Source organism: Motacilla alba, chromosome 1, assembly GCF_015832195.1.
Source record: "Motacilla alba alba isolate MOTALB_02 chromosome 1, Motacilla_alba_V1.0_pri, whole genome shotgun sequence".
NCBI classification, from domain to species: domain Eukaryota; kingdom Metazoa; phylum Chordata; class Aves; order Passeriformes; family Motacillidae; genus Motacilla; species Motacilla alba.
Genome location: NC_052016.1, coordinates 39,239,684 through 39,258,674, shown reverse-complemented (window position 1 = coordinate 39,258,674; position 18,991 = coordinate 39,239,684). Strand labels below are relative to the sequence as shown.

At 43.4% G+C, this 18,991-nt stretch overlaps 1 protein-coding gene across 12 annotated transcripts in view; it reads left to right on the top strand.

The window, feature by feature from the left end:
* Positions 1-18,578, top strand: part of PAK1 (p21 (RAC1) activated kinase 1) — a 76,366-nt gene extending 57,788 nt beyond the window's left edge. For 6 of the 12 annotated variants that reach the window (XM_038136512.1, XM_038136432.1, XM_038136495.1 and 3 more), the window contains 6 exons: positions 1,676-1,788; positions 7,112-7,229; positions 7,667-7,766; positions 9,549-9,745; positions 11,295-11,432; positions 13,312-18,578. In XM_038136512.1, coding sequence (XP_037992440.1) covers positions 1,676-1,788; positions 7,112-7,229; positions 7,667-7,766; positions 9,549-9,745; positions 11,295-11,432; positions 13,312-13,398 — 753 coding nt within the window. In that variant the 3' untranslated portion in view covers positions 13,399-18,578. The remainder of the gene's footprint in view (positions 1-1,675; positions 1,789-7,111; positions 7,230-7,666; positions 7,767-9,548; positions 9,746-11,294; positions 11,433-13,311) is intronic. The other 6 variants (XM_038136476.1, XM_038136486.1, XM_038136440.1 and 3 more) reach the window with 1 other exon arrangement.
* The last annotated feature ends 413 nt before the right edge of the window (positions 18,579-18,991 follow it).

Below are 18,991 nucleotides of genomic sequence, written 5' to 3'. Positions count from 1 at the left end.
GATATATTGGAAGTTTGGAACAATGTTGTGCCTACTTTGAATTTGTACAATGTAAGAGTAATTCACTGGTAAACTTCATAATTGTACTTTTTGCTGAAATTCCTTCACCTCCTTTTTCAGTTCCTGAAGAATTAATATGCTTAAGTTGCAGCCTTTAAGGAAAGGTTCTAATGGTTTTTTTTTTTTGAAGCAGTGAGAAATTTTATAGGAGGGGGAAGTTCTTCAATAGTTTTCTGCTTTCTTTCTGGACCCCTTGGGTGACTCCCTTATGAAAATTTGAACTCTTGTATTACAACAGACTTTTAAATCATTCCTATTACACTAGTTGTTCAGGCCTTGAATTTTTAAATCTGCATTTGGGATCACTGTGACTTTATCATGCTGTTGCTTGTTCCTTTCTATGAAGTGCGCTGAACTCAGGAGCTCAGTGCAGGGAAACACTGAGAATTTCTTTATCTGCATAAAATGCCTTCCCTTTCTTCTTCATCTTTCATTCTTCTCTCTGGTCTTGTACAAAGAGCTGCCTGGGGTTTTTGTTTTTGTCTTCTTGAAGTACAGCCCTCATGAGTACTGTGGAAAAGCAGCATGTCTGTCTGCTCTTGGCTTCTCCTGTGTTGGGATTTTTGTATAGTCTACCCTGCTATACTATCAAAATGCTAATTGTATCCATCTATATTGGCACTCTGTGACTTGGTTTTTTTTAATCCTTGTTTTTGTGAGTTACTGTAGTTGCTGACTCCAGTCCATTCACTCAGACCTCTTTCTCTGCATGTAGCAGTTTTGTAAAGGTGTACTTTAATTTCATTCCCTTTGCCTGAATATTGTACCAAAGGCAGTTGAGTTGTAACCTCTATGAGTTATCTCTGCCTCCAGCTGAGCTGAGTAGCTTTACTGATTTGAAAGAGCCCCTGAGGGCCGGGGGCCCTCACGAAGTACTGGTGGTGTGGAAACTTGAATACAAGAGTTACAAACATGTTGTAACTCTTCCTGCTCTTTGCATGCATACATGCAAAGAGCAGGCATCCTAAAACAGGAAGAAAGCTACTAAACCAAAGGGCTGCAGCTGATGAATTTGTTGCTCTTAGGGTATGACTGGACATAAAGCTGACTCCGATTTGTTTATTTTCAACCTTTTATCTAAACATTGGTGCTTCTCTCCCCCAGATCTTGTTGTGACAAAAGAAGTAGAGTTACTGCCTTGAAGTACTAAGCATGGTTGTGTTATTTACCCACCCTACCTTAGATTTCTAGAAGCCAAAATGTGTATGGTAGCAGGGAAGAAACACCAAAAAGATTTCAGAAACATCCAGCTAAAAATAATATATATAATAATCCTTTCAGAAACAAAAATTTTTGACATACCAGTCCATGCCAGAGCAAGGAGGTCTCATCTTTGTTACCAAGAAACTGTAGATGGACATGGCTATCCAGCTGTGACATTAAGGTCCAGTATGAAAATGGCAATTCCCTTCATTCCTTTTTTCATTAAGTATCATCCAACATATGTGGAAATGGACTGTCTGCAGGAACCTGCAAAGTTATGGAATATTCAGTAGCTGATGATGAAAAAGGTGGTTTTCCTCCTTTATGTGGATGTGGGACTAAAATTGACTGGTACTGGCAGGTTTCTGGGGACTCCTGCAATAATGCTTTACTTGGTCTCTTTTCACTGCAGGTTGCAATCAAACAGATGAATTTGCAGCAGCAGCCCAAAAAAGAACTGATTATTAATGAGATCCTTGTGATGAGGGAAAACAAAAACTCCAACATTGTCAACTACTTGGACAGGTATGTCAGTATTTGAGGGGCTCACAAAGGGATGCTAGAAAACACTTTCTTGTCAATGTCGTAAGGGTTCCTGGCTCAGCTTAATGCAAGTGTAGGACAACCTTGCACTGCTTAAAGCATTGTGCGAGTGTGGGGGGCCTAGCAGTCTCTCTCCAGAATGAGAAGAAAGAGGTATCTGAACCAGTGTTAATGGGATGTCTAGGCTCTCTTCAGAGATGCTGGTGACAAAGGTTCTGTTAGGACTGCATTTTTCATCTCTCTCCTTTGCCAAATTTGACACAACAAACTTCCTGCTTATTTCCTTCCCGTTACTAAAGGAGAAGTAGAAACAGTTTGAAATGTATTATTTCTATTTTCTTTCCTCTTCTTTTCTTCTCCACTGAGCAATGCTGGTGTTCTGCTGCCAGAGGAGCAGACTGCTTGCAGGGTTAGATGCAGTGCTGTCCCTGTGACTGTCCACTGAGGTTTGTGCACAAGTAGCATAATAGCAGTGAGGGTGAATGACATGTGACACATAATGTGGAGTCTGGGGAGACCTCAACACAGCTTTGCAGTACTTTAGGGGACTTTTAAAAAGAGAGACAGTGACTTTTAAGGCAGATAGTGATAGCACAAGAGGGAACAGTTTTCATAAAAAAGAGGGTAGATTTAGGTTAGGTATAATGAAGAAATTCTTCCCTGTGAGGGTGGTGAGGCACTGGCACAGGCTGCCCAGAGAAGATGTAGCTGCCCTGGCAGTGTTCAAGGCCAGGTTGGATAGGGCTCTGAGCAGCCTGGTGTAATGGAATGTGTCCCTGCCCACGGTTCCATGTTTGGAACTAGGTGGCCTTTAAGGTCCCTTTGAACCCAAAGCATTCTATAGTTCCATGATGCTGAAAGCCCAGCAAGCAAAAGCATTTAACGGTGGCTTGAATTCACTGTCAACATCACAGTGCTGCATTTTGTCAGGCCTGTGTCACTCACTTGTTAAAACTATAGCTAGCTCCATTTGAGCTGCAGCAAGATTTTCAGTCTTCTGCTCTCAAAATCTGAATGTAGCAGTTCTGATGAACCACAGGTTTGCCTTATTGTGAGGGTAAAGATTGCTTGGATAAGGTGGGCTGCAGACTTCAATCGCAGCAGCTTGGGATTTTTGGAAGATACAACAAAGGGGTGTGACCTAGAATCTCTGGAAATTTGAGAGAGGATTTGTACACTTTTTTGCTCTGTGTGTATATCAAAATCTAATCAGCTGTTTCTTTAATAGGTTTCTGTTGCAGGCTTTTATTGTCTTAGCCAAAAGAGGTGGTACTTACAAACTGCAGCAGTTGATTTGCTGAATTTTTGTGGTGCTGTGTCCCATACATAGCTGTAAAGAGCTACTTTGTTGAGGAGACAGAAAGTCTACTGAAATTTTTATGACCGAGGTGTGTGTGCAGGGATCTGATGCTGGGCACACACCCTCTTCCTAGATAGAGGAGAAGAATGTTACCAGTGTAAAATGAAACTAGTGGTTAAGAATTGCAGCTGGGCTAGAACTGTTATTTTCCTCTGGCTCGTTAGAGGCTTTGTTTTTGACAATACTGTTTGAGAGACAGGCTCTTCCCATTAGAGAGCATTGCTGTGTACATTCACTTCCCTTGTCTAGCCAGTGCATCCCAGCTGCAGGATTGCTCCATGTCCTGCTGTCTTGTTCAAACTTTCAGCAACAAAAGCTGCTGCTTTTGTACTCCACTTTCACTAATCTTTGTCAGAGGGATTAGGTTTTGTTTTGAGTGCTGCACATGGACAGAACATCAACTGGGATGAGCATGGGGGTTCTTGTGTCTATTATGCCACTTCTGCTCTGCAACTGCAGGATTCTGTTGCTGGGGAGCTGTGTCCCTCTTGCCCAGCCTAAATGTGTCTGTGCTTCCTAAGTGGTGAATTAAGCTGATATTTGGATGCCACTTGCTGGCTTCTGCCTCCTGCTGAAGGAGGTGGAGGGAGGATGTGCTGATCACTGTGGGGCCTGGTTTCTGCTTTGTGGTTCTGTTATAGTGTCTGCCCTTCTGAGTCCCTAATGGGAGCTGCAAGGTAGTCATTGGTATAAACCAGCTCTCTGAGCTCCTGCCCTTATGCAAGGGTTTCCTGTGCTTTGTCCTCTGTTAACTGCCTGGCCTACTTGCTTGTGGTTAAGCAGCTTTTCTGCTGCAGCCGTAGTGGCCAGCATTGCACAAAGGTGGCCTGTGATATTTAGGATAGTGACATGGCCTAATTCAGCTGTACTTAGGATCTGGATTTAGAAGCATCTGGCTCTGAAGACAGTGACATTAGTCTTCTGTACAGACAAACAGCCACTTGTGCTGAGTTACCTGCTGAAGGTGCCTGTTCCTTTCTGCTGCATGAAAGAGGCCCTCAGAGCCCTGCTTCTAAACTCAGTCATCTAAACACAGGCATCAGGTGCCCAATGCTAGGCAAAGTAAACTCATGCCCCTTTAGTTTTGTTCTGAATAGCTCTTTAACTTAATAAACCCCCAAATAAGTGGTAGCCTCATTTACTCCAACCCCAAACTGTAGTAAGGACAGATGGTCAATGAATTAAGCTGAAGATGTAACGCAGTCATGCTACAAGAACACACTGGTTTCTTTCCAGGCTACATTCATGTTTGCATGTTGGAGGCATGTTACTGGTGCGAAATCCTGTAATGAATGAACTTGCACTTCTGGGCAACTCCAAATTCCATCAATTTCATCAATAAAGAATGTGTATTTGTGATAGAGAGGGCTTGGTGAACAGCTTCCCAAGTGGAGGCTGAAGAACACCTTAGGATCAGACATTACCTGCTCTTGCAGATGGATGAAGAGAAAGCTGTAGACCATCTCCTCCTTCCTCACAGATTTTCATCAGGGTTTTCTTACTGCCAGCTTGTTCTGGAAGGTGACTGTGGGTGACAGTATGTGACACCATGCTGTGCCTGATGTCGCATCACAGCAGCGTGTAGGTGTATGGGCTTCCTGGTGGTGTCTCTAGAACTGCCGAGAAGAGTGGGTTTGAGTCATGCCTACAGAGGGCAGCTCAGTGACTAAGACTGGCAGGAGAGTGGAAAGATCCCTGAGACAGTACCACCCTGGAATGACATTCCTTTGGTGGCAGCTGGCAGGGAGCCACAGTTAAGTTCCCCTCCCTGTGTGTTGTGTCAAATCTATCAGTTATTGAGTTGCCAGGATCTTGGCACATGTTTGTGGCTGCTCATGGTTCAGCTTTGGTTTCACAGTGTGGCTCTTGGCTCGCTCCATCTGTTTTGGCTGCAGAGGGATACCAGCTTGCTCCCAGCATGTGGAACCTGAGATTGTCATGCAAAGAGCCCATTCTGCCCTCATTCTTACAGTCAAGTGCATTTGGGCTGCAGAGGGTGCTTCTGGCAGTAAAGGGAAACCTTGTGATGTCCGTGGGGGGTGATGTGTTGAGAGGGTGCTGATAAAATCTGCAGAGAGCCTGATTTGGCAGAAGTGAAGATGTAGCTATGGCATAGGGGCAGGAAGGAAGAGTGTAGATGGAGTTGGGCTTTCAGAGCCCAACAGAAAGCAAATGACCCACACAGTTATCAGGACTGCTTCTGAAAGCGGTCTTGCTGCTCCTCTCACTCAGAGGGGCTGCTCTGCATGTGGTACTGCTGTTGTTGGGGTCTGTAATGCTGGGAAGGAAAAAATGCCAGTGAATCAGTTTCTGTTCTGTAGTGGAGTTTGAGACCTCTGCTGCAGGAGCACAGCCCTGTGCCCTTGGGCTTTGTATCCTGGAAGAATCTGCAGATGGCACCTCCCTACACAGTCCTCAGCATCAGCAAGCCAAGACACCCAGTTTGTCTCTGGAATTAAAAGCTGTCCATAACTGTAACACTACCGTCATCCAGGTGTAGCTCAGACCATTATTACTGTTTAGGGGGATTTTTTTCATCAGCTTAGTGTTAGTGTGTCCTTTGGGGGTAAACACCACACCTTGCTCACTCTTGTGATGTCTCACTCATCTCTCTCTACTTTCCATGCCAAGGTTAATGGCTTCTTTCTCCTTTACTGTTGCTCTCTACTGAGCTTTACTGTTGCTCCCTAGTACCTATCTCAGCTTTTGCATTTGGCTCCTGCCAAATCCATTCCTCAGTAGGATCAGTGTTTTATAGCAAAGCAATTGTGTCCTTGATGAATTATAATGCCAGGTGAAGCTTTTAATTAGATTCTCCGCCCTCTCACTTTTGACTCATCTGTCCACTCACTTGAGAAATGAGAGGATAGGCTGAAAAGGTGGGTTTTCATACTGATGATTCCTTCCTTCAGGAATGTGTCATCATGACGTATTTATTGGTCATGGAAGTTTGTGTTGATGGGTCCAAAAAGGGGCAGAAATAGTTGGTGGGGTTTTTTATTTGGTTTTTTTTTCTTCCTTTGCTTTCTTTTTTTTTTTTTTTTTTTTTGTTTGTTTTTGGGCTTTTTAAAAATTCTTCTTTGTTTATTTTTAATGAGTTATTGCTGAAGCCTTCATCTCCTGTCTTCCACTTTTAAACATGGGTACAAGCACACTCAGCAGAGAGGAATATCCCAAGGGACTGAGAAAAGCCACTCTCAGCTCTCTCCTCCCCATCTTCCTATGAGCCTTTTTTAGAAAAGACTTGCCTTTTGGGGGTTTAATTTTTTATTTTAAGTCTTTAGAGTTGCTGTTTCATTCAATAAGGTGTACTCCTTTGCCTTTATGAATGGTTCTGAAATTTTCACACCAAATCACAGACTAGTTTGATAATGTGGAAAAGATTGAAGAAAAAATGCATGATGCTTAAAAAATAAGTGTTTTTTCATGATTGTTTGTGGGTAGCCATCTTTTGTGTCACCCAGAACTGTCCCTGGGCTGAGGCAAAGCAGTCAGTTGCTAAGGACAGCAGGATGTCAAGAGTAGTGAAACAGCCCCCAGCCACCTCTTCCAGTGCAAGAGCCCTCAGAAGCCATTGCTGTGTGCCAGATATCTGAGTTGCATCTTTGGACCCCATCCTTGAGTAGTAGCTCTTTGCCTTCTCTCCCAGCAGCAGAAGCAGTTGTAAGGTCGGATCTGCATCCTTTCCATGGCAGAAAAATTCAGCCTTGCTTTTATGGACAGGAAACTTGTAGCCAGCTCTCCCACTACATCTCTCCTCAACATTCTACCCTCACCCTTCTCTTTGGTCATTCAGGTTGTGATCAGATGCTCCCATGCACAGAAAGTACCAGGAGCGCGGGATTCCCCAATACTGTTAATTGCAGCTCTTGTTTTTATTGCACTTATAAGAGAGCTTTACAACCCAGTACATTCTGATTTCAAAATCTGGCTTGGGCTCTTCAGTTACCTTGTAGGAGAAGAGCTCTGGGTGGTGATGGAGTACTTGGCAGGAGGCTCCCTAACCGATGTCGTGACAGAGACCTGCATGGACGAGGGGCAAATCGCCGCCGTGTGCCGCGAGGTGAGGCAGCGCTCAGAGGGACCTCTGGTTGGGAATGGGACACGGACTTCCCACAGCCTGTCACTGACTCCAGCTCCAAATGTTTCCAGCTTCTGTAACGTGACAGTCATTCTTTTAGAAGATGGATTTCACCTGTGAGGATGCAGCTTACAATTCTAATGCAAGCCTCATGTTTCACCCCAGAGGCAGGAACTAGAGTGGGAAATGGGGGTGGGATCCTCTTTGTTTTCTCTGTTCTTTTGGAGCTAACTTGTCCTCCTAGGACCTGCTGATCACAGTGTGACATCTCCCTATGGCCCTGCACATACTGAATGTATGAAAGGTCCTAACACACTGCACCCTTACTACCAAAAATGCACAGTCTGAGTCCTTTAGTTAGCTAATTGTGACTGGCGAATCATTTCATGCACAGTAAGAATATCTCAATTATTTTTCAGTGTCTCCAAGCCCTGGAATTCCTCCATTCAAACCAAGTTATTCACAGGGACATCAAGAGTGACAACATCCTGCTGGGAATGGATGGCTCTGTCAAACTAAGTATGCAGGGAACATTTCTGCTGATGACTTATCAACCCGTGCCAGTTATCTGCTCTGGGCCAGGCATTTTAGGGAGATGGGTGTTTGAGGTGTTTGATGCTGTCATGATGAACAGGCTGTAGAGATGCTACTGTAGATATTTCTGTGGCATTTGTTTTAATGGAGATTGGCAAACACAAATCCTTGTAAATTGATACCAGACTTTAAGTGAGGCTTGGGTTTCGCTTAGCTTTGGGCCATCTGTTTATGTGAACTAAAATAACAGTATTTTAATGCTACTCCAGTCCAGAAAGCTGGGTTGGAAAGTGTAAGGCTAGAAGTCTTTATGAACAACCTCTCCAATCTGGAAAATTCTGCAGGTACTCAAGGGCCAGGGGAAGTGGAGGGAGAATTGAAAACTGTGTAACTAGAAATCATTTAATCTTACAATGCCAACCCAGACTGGAGCCTAAATGTTGTTTCCTCCTTGTGGTATTGCTAGTAATGAAAATCTTGAGACTGTTCTGCCCTTTGGGTGCTAAGGTAGCTGTTGTGCTTGTCATTGTCCATGCAGAGATAACCCTGGAAACCAGTGAATTATAATCTTCCACCTATAACTTAACAGAATGGTGCTCCCTTTTTCTTCCTCCCAGTTCTGTTGGAGAGCACCCAACAGGCATAAATAAATCTATTTTTGTCGACAGCGACAGCAGATATGACTCAAAATTCACAGAGTGCAGATATGCTGAGTAAGGTGGGGTTTTTTGCACATAATTGCTTTTTAAAGCTGAACTTTGGTCGAGCCAGGTCTCTGGAGCATTAGCAATGAAAAACTGATGGGGGCCAAAGTGCTCTGTTCTTATGGGATAACTTCTTTGAGCACAGTGTGCTGGTACCAGGCTGTAGTTTAAAGTTAGAGAAATCCCTGTGGATATGATGCAGTAACCTTCAGGATCTGAGCTGCTTGTTGGCTCTGCTGGAAATTTGCCCTGTTTATGAACCATATGTCCTTTCCTGGTATTTACCCTTGATGAAAACTCAGCTAGGAATCAGTTTAATTTTCATAATTCTTCCTAAAATTAGACCTGGGATGCCATAGGGGGTCAAGATGGGCAGTGCATCTTGCTGTGTTGATTCTGCTGGGCTCACAAGAACAGATTTAGTTTTCTTTTGGTGAGGTGAGCCAAATACAAATAAAACATAGGGTGCAGCAATCTTTGTATGAAGACCATCTTTCTCTCTGTTCAAAGAAAATAATCTATATAAATTTAGGTACTTTAAATTTATTCTGAACACTCTTTGCTCTATAAAATAAATGCTGCTTGAGCGATGATATGTCTACAGGGGAAGTAATACCCTTGGACTAAAAATATCACCAGACAGTGCAGCATGTGGTCTGGGGGGGTATATCTAGATCAGTCTTGCATTAATTCCTGTTTTCACATACCCAGGAATGGTCTTTAGTCCATATATTACATAGTGTGTAACATCTGTGTAATGCTACGACACAGGTGAGTGTCTTAACTCCTGTGTGTGGTTATTTCCTTATCTCCATCTTTCACATAGACAAATCAGCAGCTCTAGAATCCTCATGGCCTCAGAGAGCCATATTTAGAAACTTAGCTCTAAACACCATCCTCTGTGTTAGCCACAAAACCACTCCCCCTTCACAGCTGCAGAAGCAGCGCAGCAGGCAGTGCAGCAGGGTGAAGTGTACTGTAGCTCTGGTGTCAGTAAGGGTTGTTTTTGGAGAAACTTGCTGATTCCTATGTCTTTTCCCTCCACCCTATTTTAATTTTGCAGCTGACTTTGGCTTCTGTGCCCAGATCACTCCTGAGCAGAGCAAGCGCAGCACCATGGTGGGCACGCCGTACTGGATGGCCCCAGAAGTGGTGACACGGAAAGCTTACGGGCCCAAAGTGGATATCTGGTCTTTGGGGATCATGGCCATTGAGATGATCGAAGGAGAGCCCCCCTACCTCAATGAGAACCCTCTGAGAGTAAGTGGGTGCTTTTCTGCTCTGGTCTTCACTTAGCTGCTGGTGGAGCTGAGCTCATGTGAATCCTTCGGTGTGGTTTCATCACCTCCAGCCCTCGTCTAACTCAAACAATCCTGTGGCCTTCTTAGATGTCATAGTGAGAAGACTGAGACAGTCTTACTCAAAAGCCATGGTTTGCTCTGGGTAGCAGAGGTGTGGGGTCTTCTATGAGTTGGATCATGCACACATGGTTTCCCACTTTCTGCGATGCTAATAGAGGCAGAAGTTCTACCTTCAGGCAACAAAGCAGTCATGTCTTGAAACTTTCTACCCTGTGAATGAGAGAATTCTCCTCTGTGCAACCTGGTGTAGTGGAAGGTTCCCTGACATGGCAGTGGTATTGGAACTAGGTGATCTTTAACGTCCCTTTCAACCCAAAGTATTCTATGTTTCTGTGATTCTATTCAATTCTATTCTAGTAAGAGCTTCTCCTATGGGCAAATTGTTCCTCCTTGCATGCTCCAAGTAAAATTCAAAGTGTAATAAGACTTTAGACAGGGCTTAAGCCTCCTGATGTCTTTCCTTTGTTTAATTATTAACAAAAGGAGATGTGCTGTCAGCATGTAGGGACATCACTGCTCTTAATATAAGCTAGGTTTATGGCTTTTTCCCCAGTTATATGGGTTGGAGGGATCTAGGAAAATTCTGTTTAAATTTTTTTCCCCATCTCTTGCAGTGGAGGGGATTTTTGGGACAGAAGTGTAGCAGCCAAGAAGACTATAAGGAATAAAACAGTGCTGAGTTAAAGTAACAATTCTTTGGCTTCATTTAACTCAACTTATGCCAATTTCCAGGCTATCAGACTGCTCCCATGGGACATGTTGAGTGATGTGCTCAAAAAGCCTGTATATTAACAAGTCTCTGACAGATTTCTGGTTTTTTGAAAATTAATCCAGGAAGTTTCTCACATGAAATCCTGAAATGAATGAATTTTGAGTCTCTCGATTCTCAGAGGAGGATGTGTGTGAATGCTTTATCCTCAAGCATAGCAAAACTGGCAAAACTGCTTTTTTTCCTGCAGGAAAGATGCCCAAGGGTCTGCTGGGCATCCTTGGTAAGGAGCCAGCTGCATCTTTATAGTGTTGATGTTTTAGGCCTTGTACACTCAGGCAGTGTACCAACAGAAAAAAAATCTATTTAGTCCGGGTTACCTTCCCATGAGGATATAGTCATTACAGGAGTAATGATAGAGTCGTGCCAGTTAACTTCCCTATGTAAACAGGGTCTGGAATGTTGGTTTTGTCCTTGTAATCTCTTGAGAGGCCTGCAGGATCCAAACCCAGATTACAAGGGTAAAACAATAAAGGATTGGATCTCATCCACAAAAAAATAGGGCTGGCAGCTACTCTGTTTGCTGAAGTGTAGGCATTGATTAGTGACCCTGATAAGGTGGGTTTTTTTCCTCCCTATTGAACTGTGGGGAGGGAGAGGAGAAATGGGTGTCTGTAATCCAGAGATGGAATCTAATCTTCATAACCTCCTGTTTCCTGGGTGCTTGTTTTTGTCTCAGGCCCTGTATCTCATTGCTACTAATGGGACTCCAGAACTGCAGAATCCAGAAAAGCTTTCACCCATATTCCGAGACTTCTTAAATCGCTGTCTTGAAATGGACGTGGAAAAGAGAGGTTCTGCAAAAGAGCTGCTACAGGTACGTGATGGGGAACAAGACTGAAACAATATAATCACACAATCCTGAGTGAGGACAGGCTTAGGGGTGAGATCTTGTTTGAGGTCTTAAATACTGTATCAGCTGAAAGCACAAGGCAAGGTAGCCTCTCAGGGGAAAAAGGCAGCTGAAAACCACAGCCCTCAAAGAAAAATCTATAACGAAGCGGTAACAGACTGCTTCCTTTCCAGTACTGGCTACTGGCAGCAGCTGTGCAGTGTGTTCTGTGTCCAAACTCAAATAATAGCTGTGTCCCAGGCCTGCCAGATGCTGAGCCCTCCAATGCCCATGGTTTCTTCATGTGGCTGGCCATGACATCTGTGTGTGTTGTCTTGGCATGCTTGTTCCAATTTGGACAGCAGGAAGGCTTCTAGCTATCAGATATTCTGGGTGTCTCCTTTTTGGAGGAGGGATCACTAAGCTCTTTGAAGTGTTCATGGCTTCAGTTAACTGGAGCAGTTCACTTTTACCACATTTTGCCTGATAATACTCCTTAGAGAGACGATGGAACAAAGCTTGTGAGATGCCTTAATTATAGAATGGCTTGGATTGGAAGGGACCTTAAAGATCCTCTGGTTCCACTTCCCCAGCCATGGGCAGGAACACCTTACACTAGACCAGGCTGCTCAAAGCCCCATCCAACCTGGTCTTGTACAGTTCTAGGGATGGAGTATCCACAGCTTCTTTGGGCAACCTGTGTCAGTGCCTCACCACCCTGTAATCAGATATTTCACTGAAAACCTGGTGTCAGTCTGAACTCACAGTGAAAGTTGAGGACCAAGTTGCCAGGATTTTTATCAACATGGATGAGAAGAGTGTTTTGTGCATTCTTTCTGTCAAATTTGCCATGAGGGTAGAATATATAAGTCTTTATAAAATAGATCCATGATCAGGAACACTCAGACCTTAAGCATCAGACTGTTTCCATTTTGTTTTCCTTTCTCTTCACTAATTTGTGTAGGCTTGGATGTGTTGCTGCCTTCTGTAACTATAATGAAGCATAAATGTCTGACAATATGGTAGTAGCTGAAAGATCAATTTTTCTTCTGGCCTTTTCAGTCCCAAAATATCAGAAAGAAGTTATGTTCTGTTCCTCAGAGCAGGAGAACATTCTGACTGTAACACTTCAGCCTGTTATTAACTACCTTGTGGCCTCTGAATTTTTACTTTTTATTTTTTTCCATTTCTGAAGCATGCTGCCTTGGATGATTGATCCCTTCTGATGCTCAGAAGTCTTGTGGATTATTGTTACTTTTTGTTTTCACAACAGCTTGTGGACTTGCCCTTCACTCCCACCTGAGAGCTGTTTTGATAATCAATATTGTTTTATTTAAAGACGAGCACCTATATTGGAGACTAGTGGTGCTATGTTGCAAGCTCTGTGCTGCTCTCCCAAGTTTCAGTTGCTTTGCAAATTTCTGATACCTGGTAGAAGGCCAAGGCAATGCTTTTTCCAGACCTGTGACAACAGGGAACAGTGAAATGAGAGGTGATTCCTGCATGGAGCCCTGTCCCTTGTGTCTGAATCATGTAGGTTGCTTTCAGTACACCTTCTTTCACACTGGATTTCACTATAGATTTTGCAACTTTATAATTCCCCAGGGGAATTTGCTGAGTTTTTTTCTTGATCTTGAACATATGCAAACAGTGGATAATTTGGCATGTGTTGGGTGCAAATATCTTTATCACTTCAGGCAATCCCCAAAATTTTGTCACAGAATCCAGAGCTTCTGCATTCACGTATTCAGAGACTAGAGTATGTTCTTAGATTTCATATGGGTTTAGGTGAAATTGCTTAGAATTGCCATTTCTGGGGCATGTTCTGAAAAATCTAACCATTTTTCCTTTTGTTTTGTCCTAGCACCAGTTCTTGAAAATTGCAAAGCCTCTATCCAGTCTCACTCCTCTGATTATTGCAGCTAAAGAGGCAGCCAAGAACAACCATTAGAGGGGTGAAGTCAACACAGTCACCATGTCAAGACTTTTAGATGTTCATTTCGGAGACTGAATTACTTGCCCTTCTCCCCTTCTGCTCCTTCTTCACAGGGGTGTTGTTAAAACTTTGACTTGCCCTGAAGGGTGGCAGAGGCATCGTTCAGTGTATGTGGAAGGGCACACAGTGGGACATGGCTGATCTTACATGGTGAACTGTCCCTCCATCCTCATGATGGGGACAAGAGGAGAAGAACATTTTGTATGGGTGAGAAGATCTTTCTGAGAGCATCTGACTGAACCTGACCTACACATAGTGAAGCCAGTTTGTTTTCATATTTCTTATGGTGTTTATTTTTAAAAATAATGTGGAGCCTTATGCCATGTTTATCTTAATAAATTAAATCTTTGGCTGGCTGCATTTTGCCTGCTTCTGCCAAGCTGCTGTTACGCCATGGAGGCTGCTCTGTGCTTTGGATGACTCGAGGAGGGAAGGAAGCAGGTAGCAGCAATGTGAACAGCTGTCGGCTGAGAGGGGAATGAGGAGGTGAAGGTGCATCCCTCCTGCAGCATTGCTGGATGCTTCGAGGAAGCATGGACAAAGCCTCTGTGTGCTTCCTGCAGCCACTGAGGAACTCAATTCATGGATGATCTCATTGCCAAATGGTGTGAACTGCCCCCTACTCCCCCCTTCCCCCTTTAGCAGCAACTCTACTAGTTAAACAAATCTCAAATAATTTTTGTTGTTGTAGGAAGTAAATCACAGGAAGAAAATGACAGAGAGCTCTTTTAGGGTTATTTTATCAGTGCTGTCAGGCTTTTTAGAGATGCTGCCCTGTGCGATTAACAAACAGAGCAGTTACTATTGTAAAGACAAGATTTGCCCACAAAAATATGTTGAAAACTCTTGTTTCTTAGCGCAAGTCCAATGGAAAACAAACTGATAATGGATGCTGCTTTCTCTGTGGAGATGTGGGGACACAAATTTTTTGAAATGATGGTTTCTTTATGCTACTGATTCCTTGGGTTGCCAATAGTCTGTAACAAACATCAGGAAACCTGGAACTACTAGAAGAGGGACTGGTTGTAAACACTGGGCTGATGTTAAACTGTATACTGATTTTTTAATAAAGTGACTGCTGCGTTTCTTAACTTGGGGATAGAGGAGAACTGGAGAATTCACTGTCACCAGACAAGGCTGTCACTGGTCGTATGGTCACCACCTTGTTTTTTACCTCTTTTTCTGCAGTCCTTTGGGATAGCAAGTGACTCCCAAGGGCCACTTTACACATAGTGAAAACGATACAAAAAAATGTGTATTGTAACTGTGGGAGCTGCTTTCTCTGTACTGCTTTGGTCACATATGGGGTGAGTTTAAACCTATTCTGGAGTAACCTCTCATTGCTCTGTCAGACAGAAATTCATTACTTCGTGCTGAGACCTGCTGCTGGCTCAGCCCTTTCCTCACTGGACCTGGGCTTTAATTAAATATATTTTTCTGATTTTGCCCCACAGTCCATGACAGCTATTACACTAGCTTTACTGGGTGTAGGTACTCTGTGAGTTCTTTTGCTTCTGAGGGGCCTTTTCCTATCCTTTGTGCTCCAGGGCAGTCACTGTTTGACAAAAGGCCAAGGGGTTAAGTCTGTTTCCCAATTTGCAGCCTCTTTATATTTCATCTCCCAGAATTGTTAAGTCTCCTCTCACAAAGCTTGTATCCAAGGAAAAATTGCTTGGGTAAAACAGTAGAGCTGCCAACCTGGAAAGGGATATGATCTATTGATGAGGTCATCTGCTTGGAGCTTAGATGGAGATTGTGGAATGGAAGGCCACTATGCTTGAATAATTCCCTTTGAAAAGGACTTCGTATTCCCTCTGGAAGACTCAGGATGGCACATGTGGGAGGAATAGAATTAGTGGCTAGATCTCTCTTGATCTAAAATCTCATTTGACTGGCAGATTTGGCAGTTGACTATTTTTCAGACAGCGTAGGGTTCAATTTGATCCAGAATGTGTTTAATGTCTCTGACTTCTCTTTGATTCCCTTCCCCACTCCCTTCTCTGCATCTCATTGAGATGAGAACTTTATGCAGATGTGCCCTATCTGTGAGCATGCATGGGAGTCTATTTTCCTGCAGCAAGATTTCTGCTGAACTTCCCCAAACAAGATAGAAAAGGTTATTTTTATGTGTTTTAAGTTGCTCTTCTGGATCCTCTATTGCATAATGAAGAGGGATCAGCAGTGACTGTTTATCCCTGATCTTACAATGTGCTTCTGTCTCGTCGACTTCCACATGGACTCAGTCATGCCTGGTTTCTGTTGGCTGCTGGAGAGGGGTGTTGCCAAAGGTCTTTCCTTCTGCTGGGAAAAGCTGCAAGACTGCGCCCATGCTTGTGTGTCATCTTGTCCCAGGCCGTTTTGTCCCCACTTGTGGTTGGGAAAAGGAGGCAATTGCTACGGCGTGCCTGGACCTAGTTTCTAGTTACCAGACACATCGTGCTTTTGTGTTCTCAGAAAATCTTTTAAAATCTTTTTAAAATATTGTAATTAGCCTACTCTTAAGAGAGTGGGTTTATTTTGTTCTAGTTGTTCTGAAAAGCATCCTTTCCTCCCCTCTACTTTCATGTGTGAGTTGCCCAGCACCAGCACCTCCATTAGCTTTTGAAGAGCCCTTCCTGTCTACAGCACGCTTCTGTCTACAGAGGGCTCTTAAATAGTGACTTTCTGACTTAAAATTTAATCTTCAGGGCTTATTTTCGGAGAATATCTTGTCCCTGATGTTACTTGAAAGTGACCACAACTTGACAGCTTCTTTTGTGCCTTCCCCCCCCCTAATTTTCTCTTATGCCTGAGTTGAAACCATTTTTAATCACAGCTCTTAATTATTAATTTGCCTGCTAATATTAAAGTTCTCTCTTCTATTTTAGAACATTAAATATTCAGTTGCTTTGACTGTCCTTTCAGAAAGCTGATTTACTTTTTGGGGGAATCTCAAGCAATCTTATACCAGAAATAATTTTGTATCCTATAGGTTGATGGAGGGAAAGGATAAAACTTATCTTCTTTTCTTAAACACAGAGAGTTGTCTTATTTGAGTATCAATTGGTATCTTCAATAAGACTTTTCCTATGTTTCAAGAATGGGCATTGATTTCTTTGTATTATTTTAGCTATTAGGGTTTTTTAGAGTTTAAAGGTTTTTTTTTAAACAAACAATTTGACTTGTGTCCAAGAGTTTGTGTGTGTGAGAGGGGTATGGAGACCATGTGGGAAGAAGGCAGGTTATTTGGACAACACTCTCAGGCACATGGTGTGATTCTTGGAGTTGTCCTGCTCAGGGCCAGGAGTTGGACTCAGTGATCCTTGTGGATCCCTTCTAACTCAGGATATTCTGTGAGGCTGATAGTGAAGAGCCAGGACAGGGATGGAGGGCACAGCAGAGCTAGCTGGTTGCAGCAGCAGTAGCACACCTTTAGCCATCTCTGAAATGTCTTCATTGAATGGATATGTTTTTAAGGAGCATAAATCTGACTGATTTGTTGCTACAGGCACTTCTCTAGGCAGGCATTATGCTCGCACGAAACTGCCTTCCTCTTTTAAACAAAAGGGGTGCAGAGATTTCTCCAGCAAAGGAGGCTCCTTGAAAAAGAAGGTTTCCATGGAGACACTTACTTGTCTTAAACAATCTGGCAAAGGCTTGAGAAGAGGTTTGGTGGGTAGACACCACATCGACACCACTGTTTTGCAAAGCAGCTGGAGTTGCTGCAGTGTTTTGTTGCCAACTTGATGCCCCTTTTCAGGGGATTGGTTTTGAAAAAGTGCTGAGAATATTGCCTGGTCAGGACTGTGAGCTGTATAAAAGCCTGTCTCTTAGCTTAGCTGAGATGTCTGTTAGTATCCTGATCCATCTGTCTCAAAATGCTGCAGGTCGATGTAAGTAGGGCACGTTTGCAGCAGAGTACTGTGCAAGAAAGGATTGCAATGGTCTGTAATAGGTCCTTGCTTTATTAGAACGAACCCACCCTTCTTGGCCGACAGCAAAATTGATTCTGACCAGTTTCTAAGGATACTTGTTTGAAGGCCAGTTCTAATTAAGAGAATAGTCCATTTGTCTGGTGAATGACAACATCTTCAGTGTTAAAATTGCTAAAGGTAAACTGATTATCTGCTTGTCTTTCCCCAATAACACACTAAGACTTTTTAATGGCTTCTTATTTCAGCTGTAATGGAGAGCCTGTAAATGTATTTTGGGATCATAAGCCCAACTGGATGGAGCATATGTATAATGAATGCTGTAGGATCTCATAGTTTGTTGCTAAAGCCAACTCACTGGGGCAAAGGTGGGATCTTCTAGAAGCAGCTGCCAGCTTTGACAGGGAATGGCCAACAGCAATAAAACTGCAATGCAGCTGGGAGCTGGACAGAAACTTGCTGCCAGAATGGAGCCTACAGTGAATGGTGGGAAAGAGACAGAGTTGGTCCAAAGGGTGGGATGAAGCAAAGGTTAAAACTCCAACTACACGGTTGCTGAGGAAATTCAGGGAGTGCCACAGCAGCCTGCTGCATCTCAAGGCAGCAGTGTCTCTGAAGGAGGAGAGCAGAAAGGAGCCTGAGAAGGGAAAAGGTGCTAAAAGTGGAGAGTGGAGCAGCAGTATGGCTCTGAGTCACAGCTTGTGCTTAAGAGCTGGAGCTAATCCAGGAGGTTCACAAAAAATTACAAAATTCAGCTGAAAAGGAAAAGTGAAGCTAGAACAGAGGAGATGGCCTTGATGTGCCAGGGAACTGAAGGGAGAGGCCAGATTTCCTGAATGTGTGAAACAGCAGAAACAAATTTAACACTGGCTTCTGTGGATGACAAGGAGCTCATTCCCTCCTGCCTTGCAGCATCAGTGTCTTGTCTTTTTGAGATCAGCTCTGCTTTAGGATCATGTCAGCAGCTGCCTAACTTCTGCCTTGTGTTTGTAAAGAAGGCTTTTTGCTCTGCACCTTCTGACTGCAGCTCTCTGCTGTTGGTAGATGTCTTTGTTTCGTGTCCCACCTGGAAATACGGAGGCTGTTGCAGTTTTAAAATCTGCTGGATAATGTACTTCTCCCCATGCTGCCTTGGCATAAGTCCTGTACTGTACTGCTGGGTTTGTTTAATGTGCCAGGTCAGCTCAGCCATTTTAAAAATAAAAATTGAAACCTTATATAAAACTTTGATTAATTATTTGGTTCTGCTTGACTTGCTGTTTCAACGATCCTTGCAGTGATAGTAGAAATGAACGGGGGTGCTTGAAGGAGGGGTTGTGTTTCTCTGACCTATTTTAAATTATTCAGGTCTTATTTGCTTGAGCAAAGTGACTACACTAAAAGCTGTTGCAGCAAGTGTGACTTTCACCACTTATTTTAACTTGTTTGGACACAGTTAATATTCTGGAAAGCAGACTGGAAGCAGGGAAACGGAATCTTGTGAAACAGAAAAGAAAGGCTTACAAACACAGCAGGGTCTAGACCACAGCTCAAAGAAGAAAAGAAGGAATCTTGGATGCTTGTTTTCTCTGCAGGTGAAGTTTGGTGTCTGAGATTCCTTGTATGGAGGAGGAAATCAGGGGTGGGTTTGAGATGGG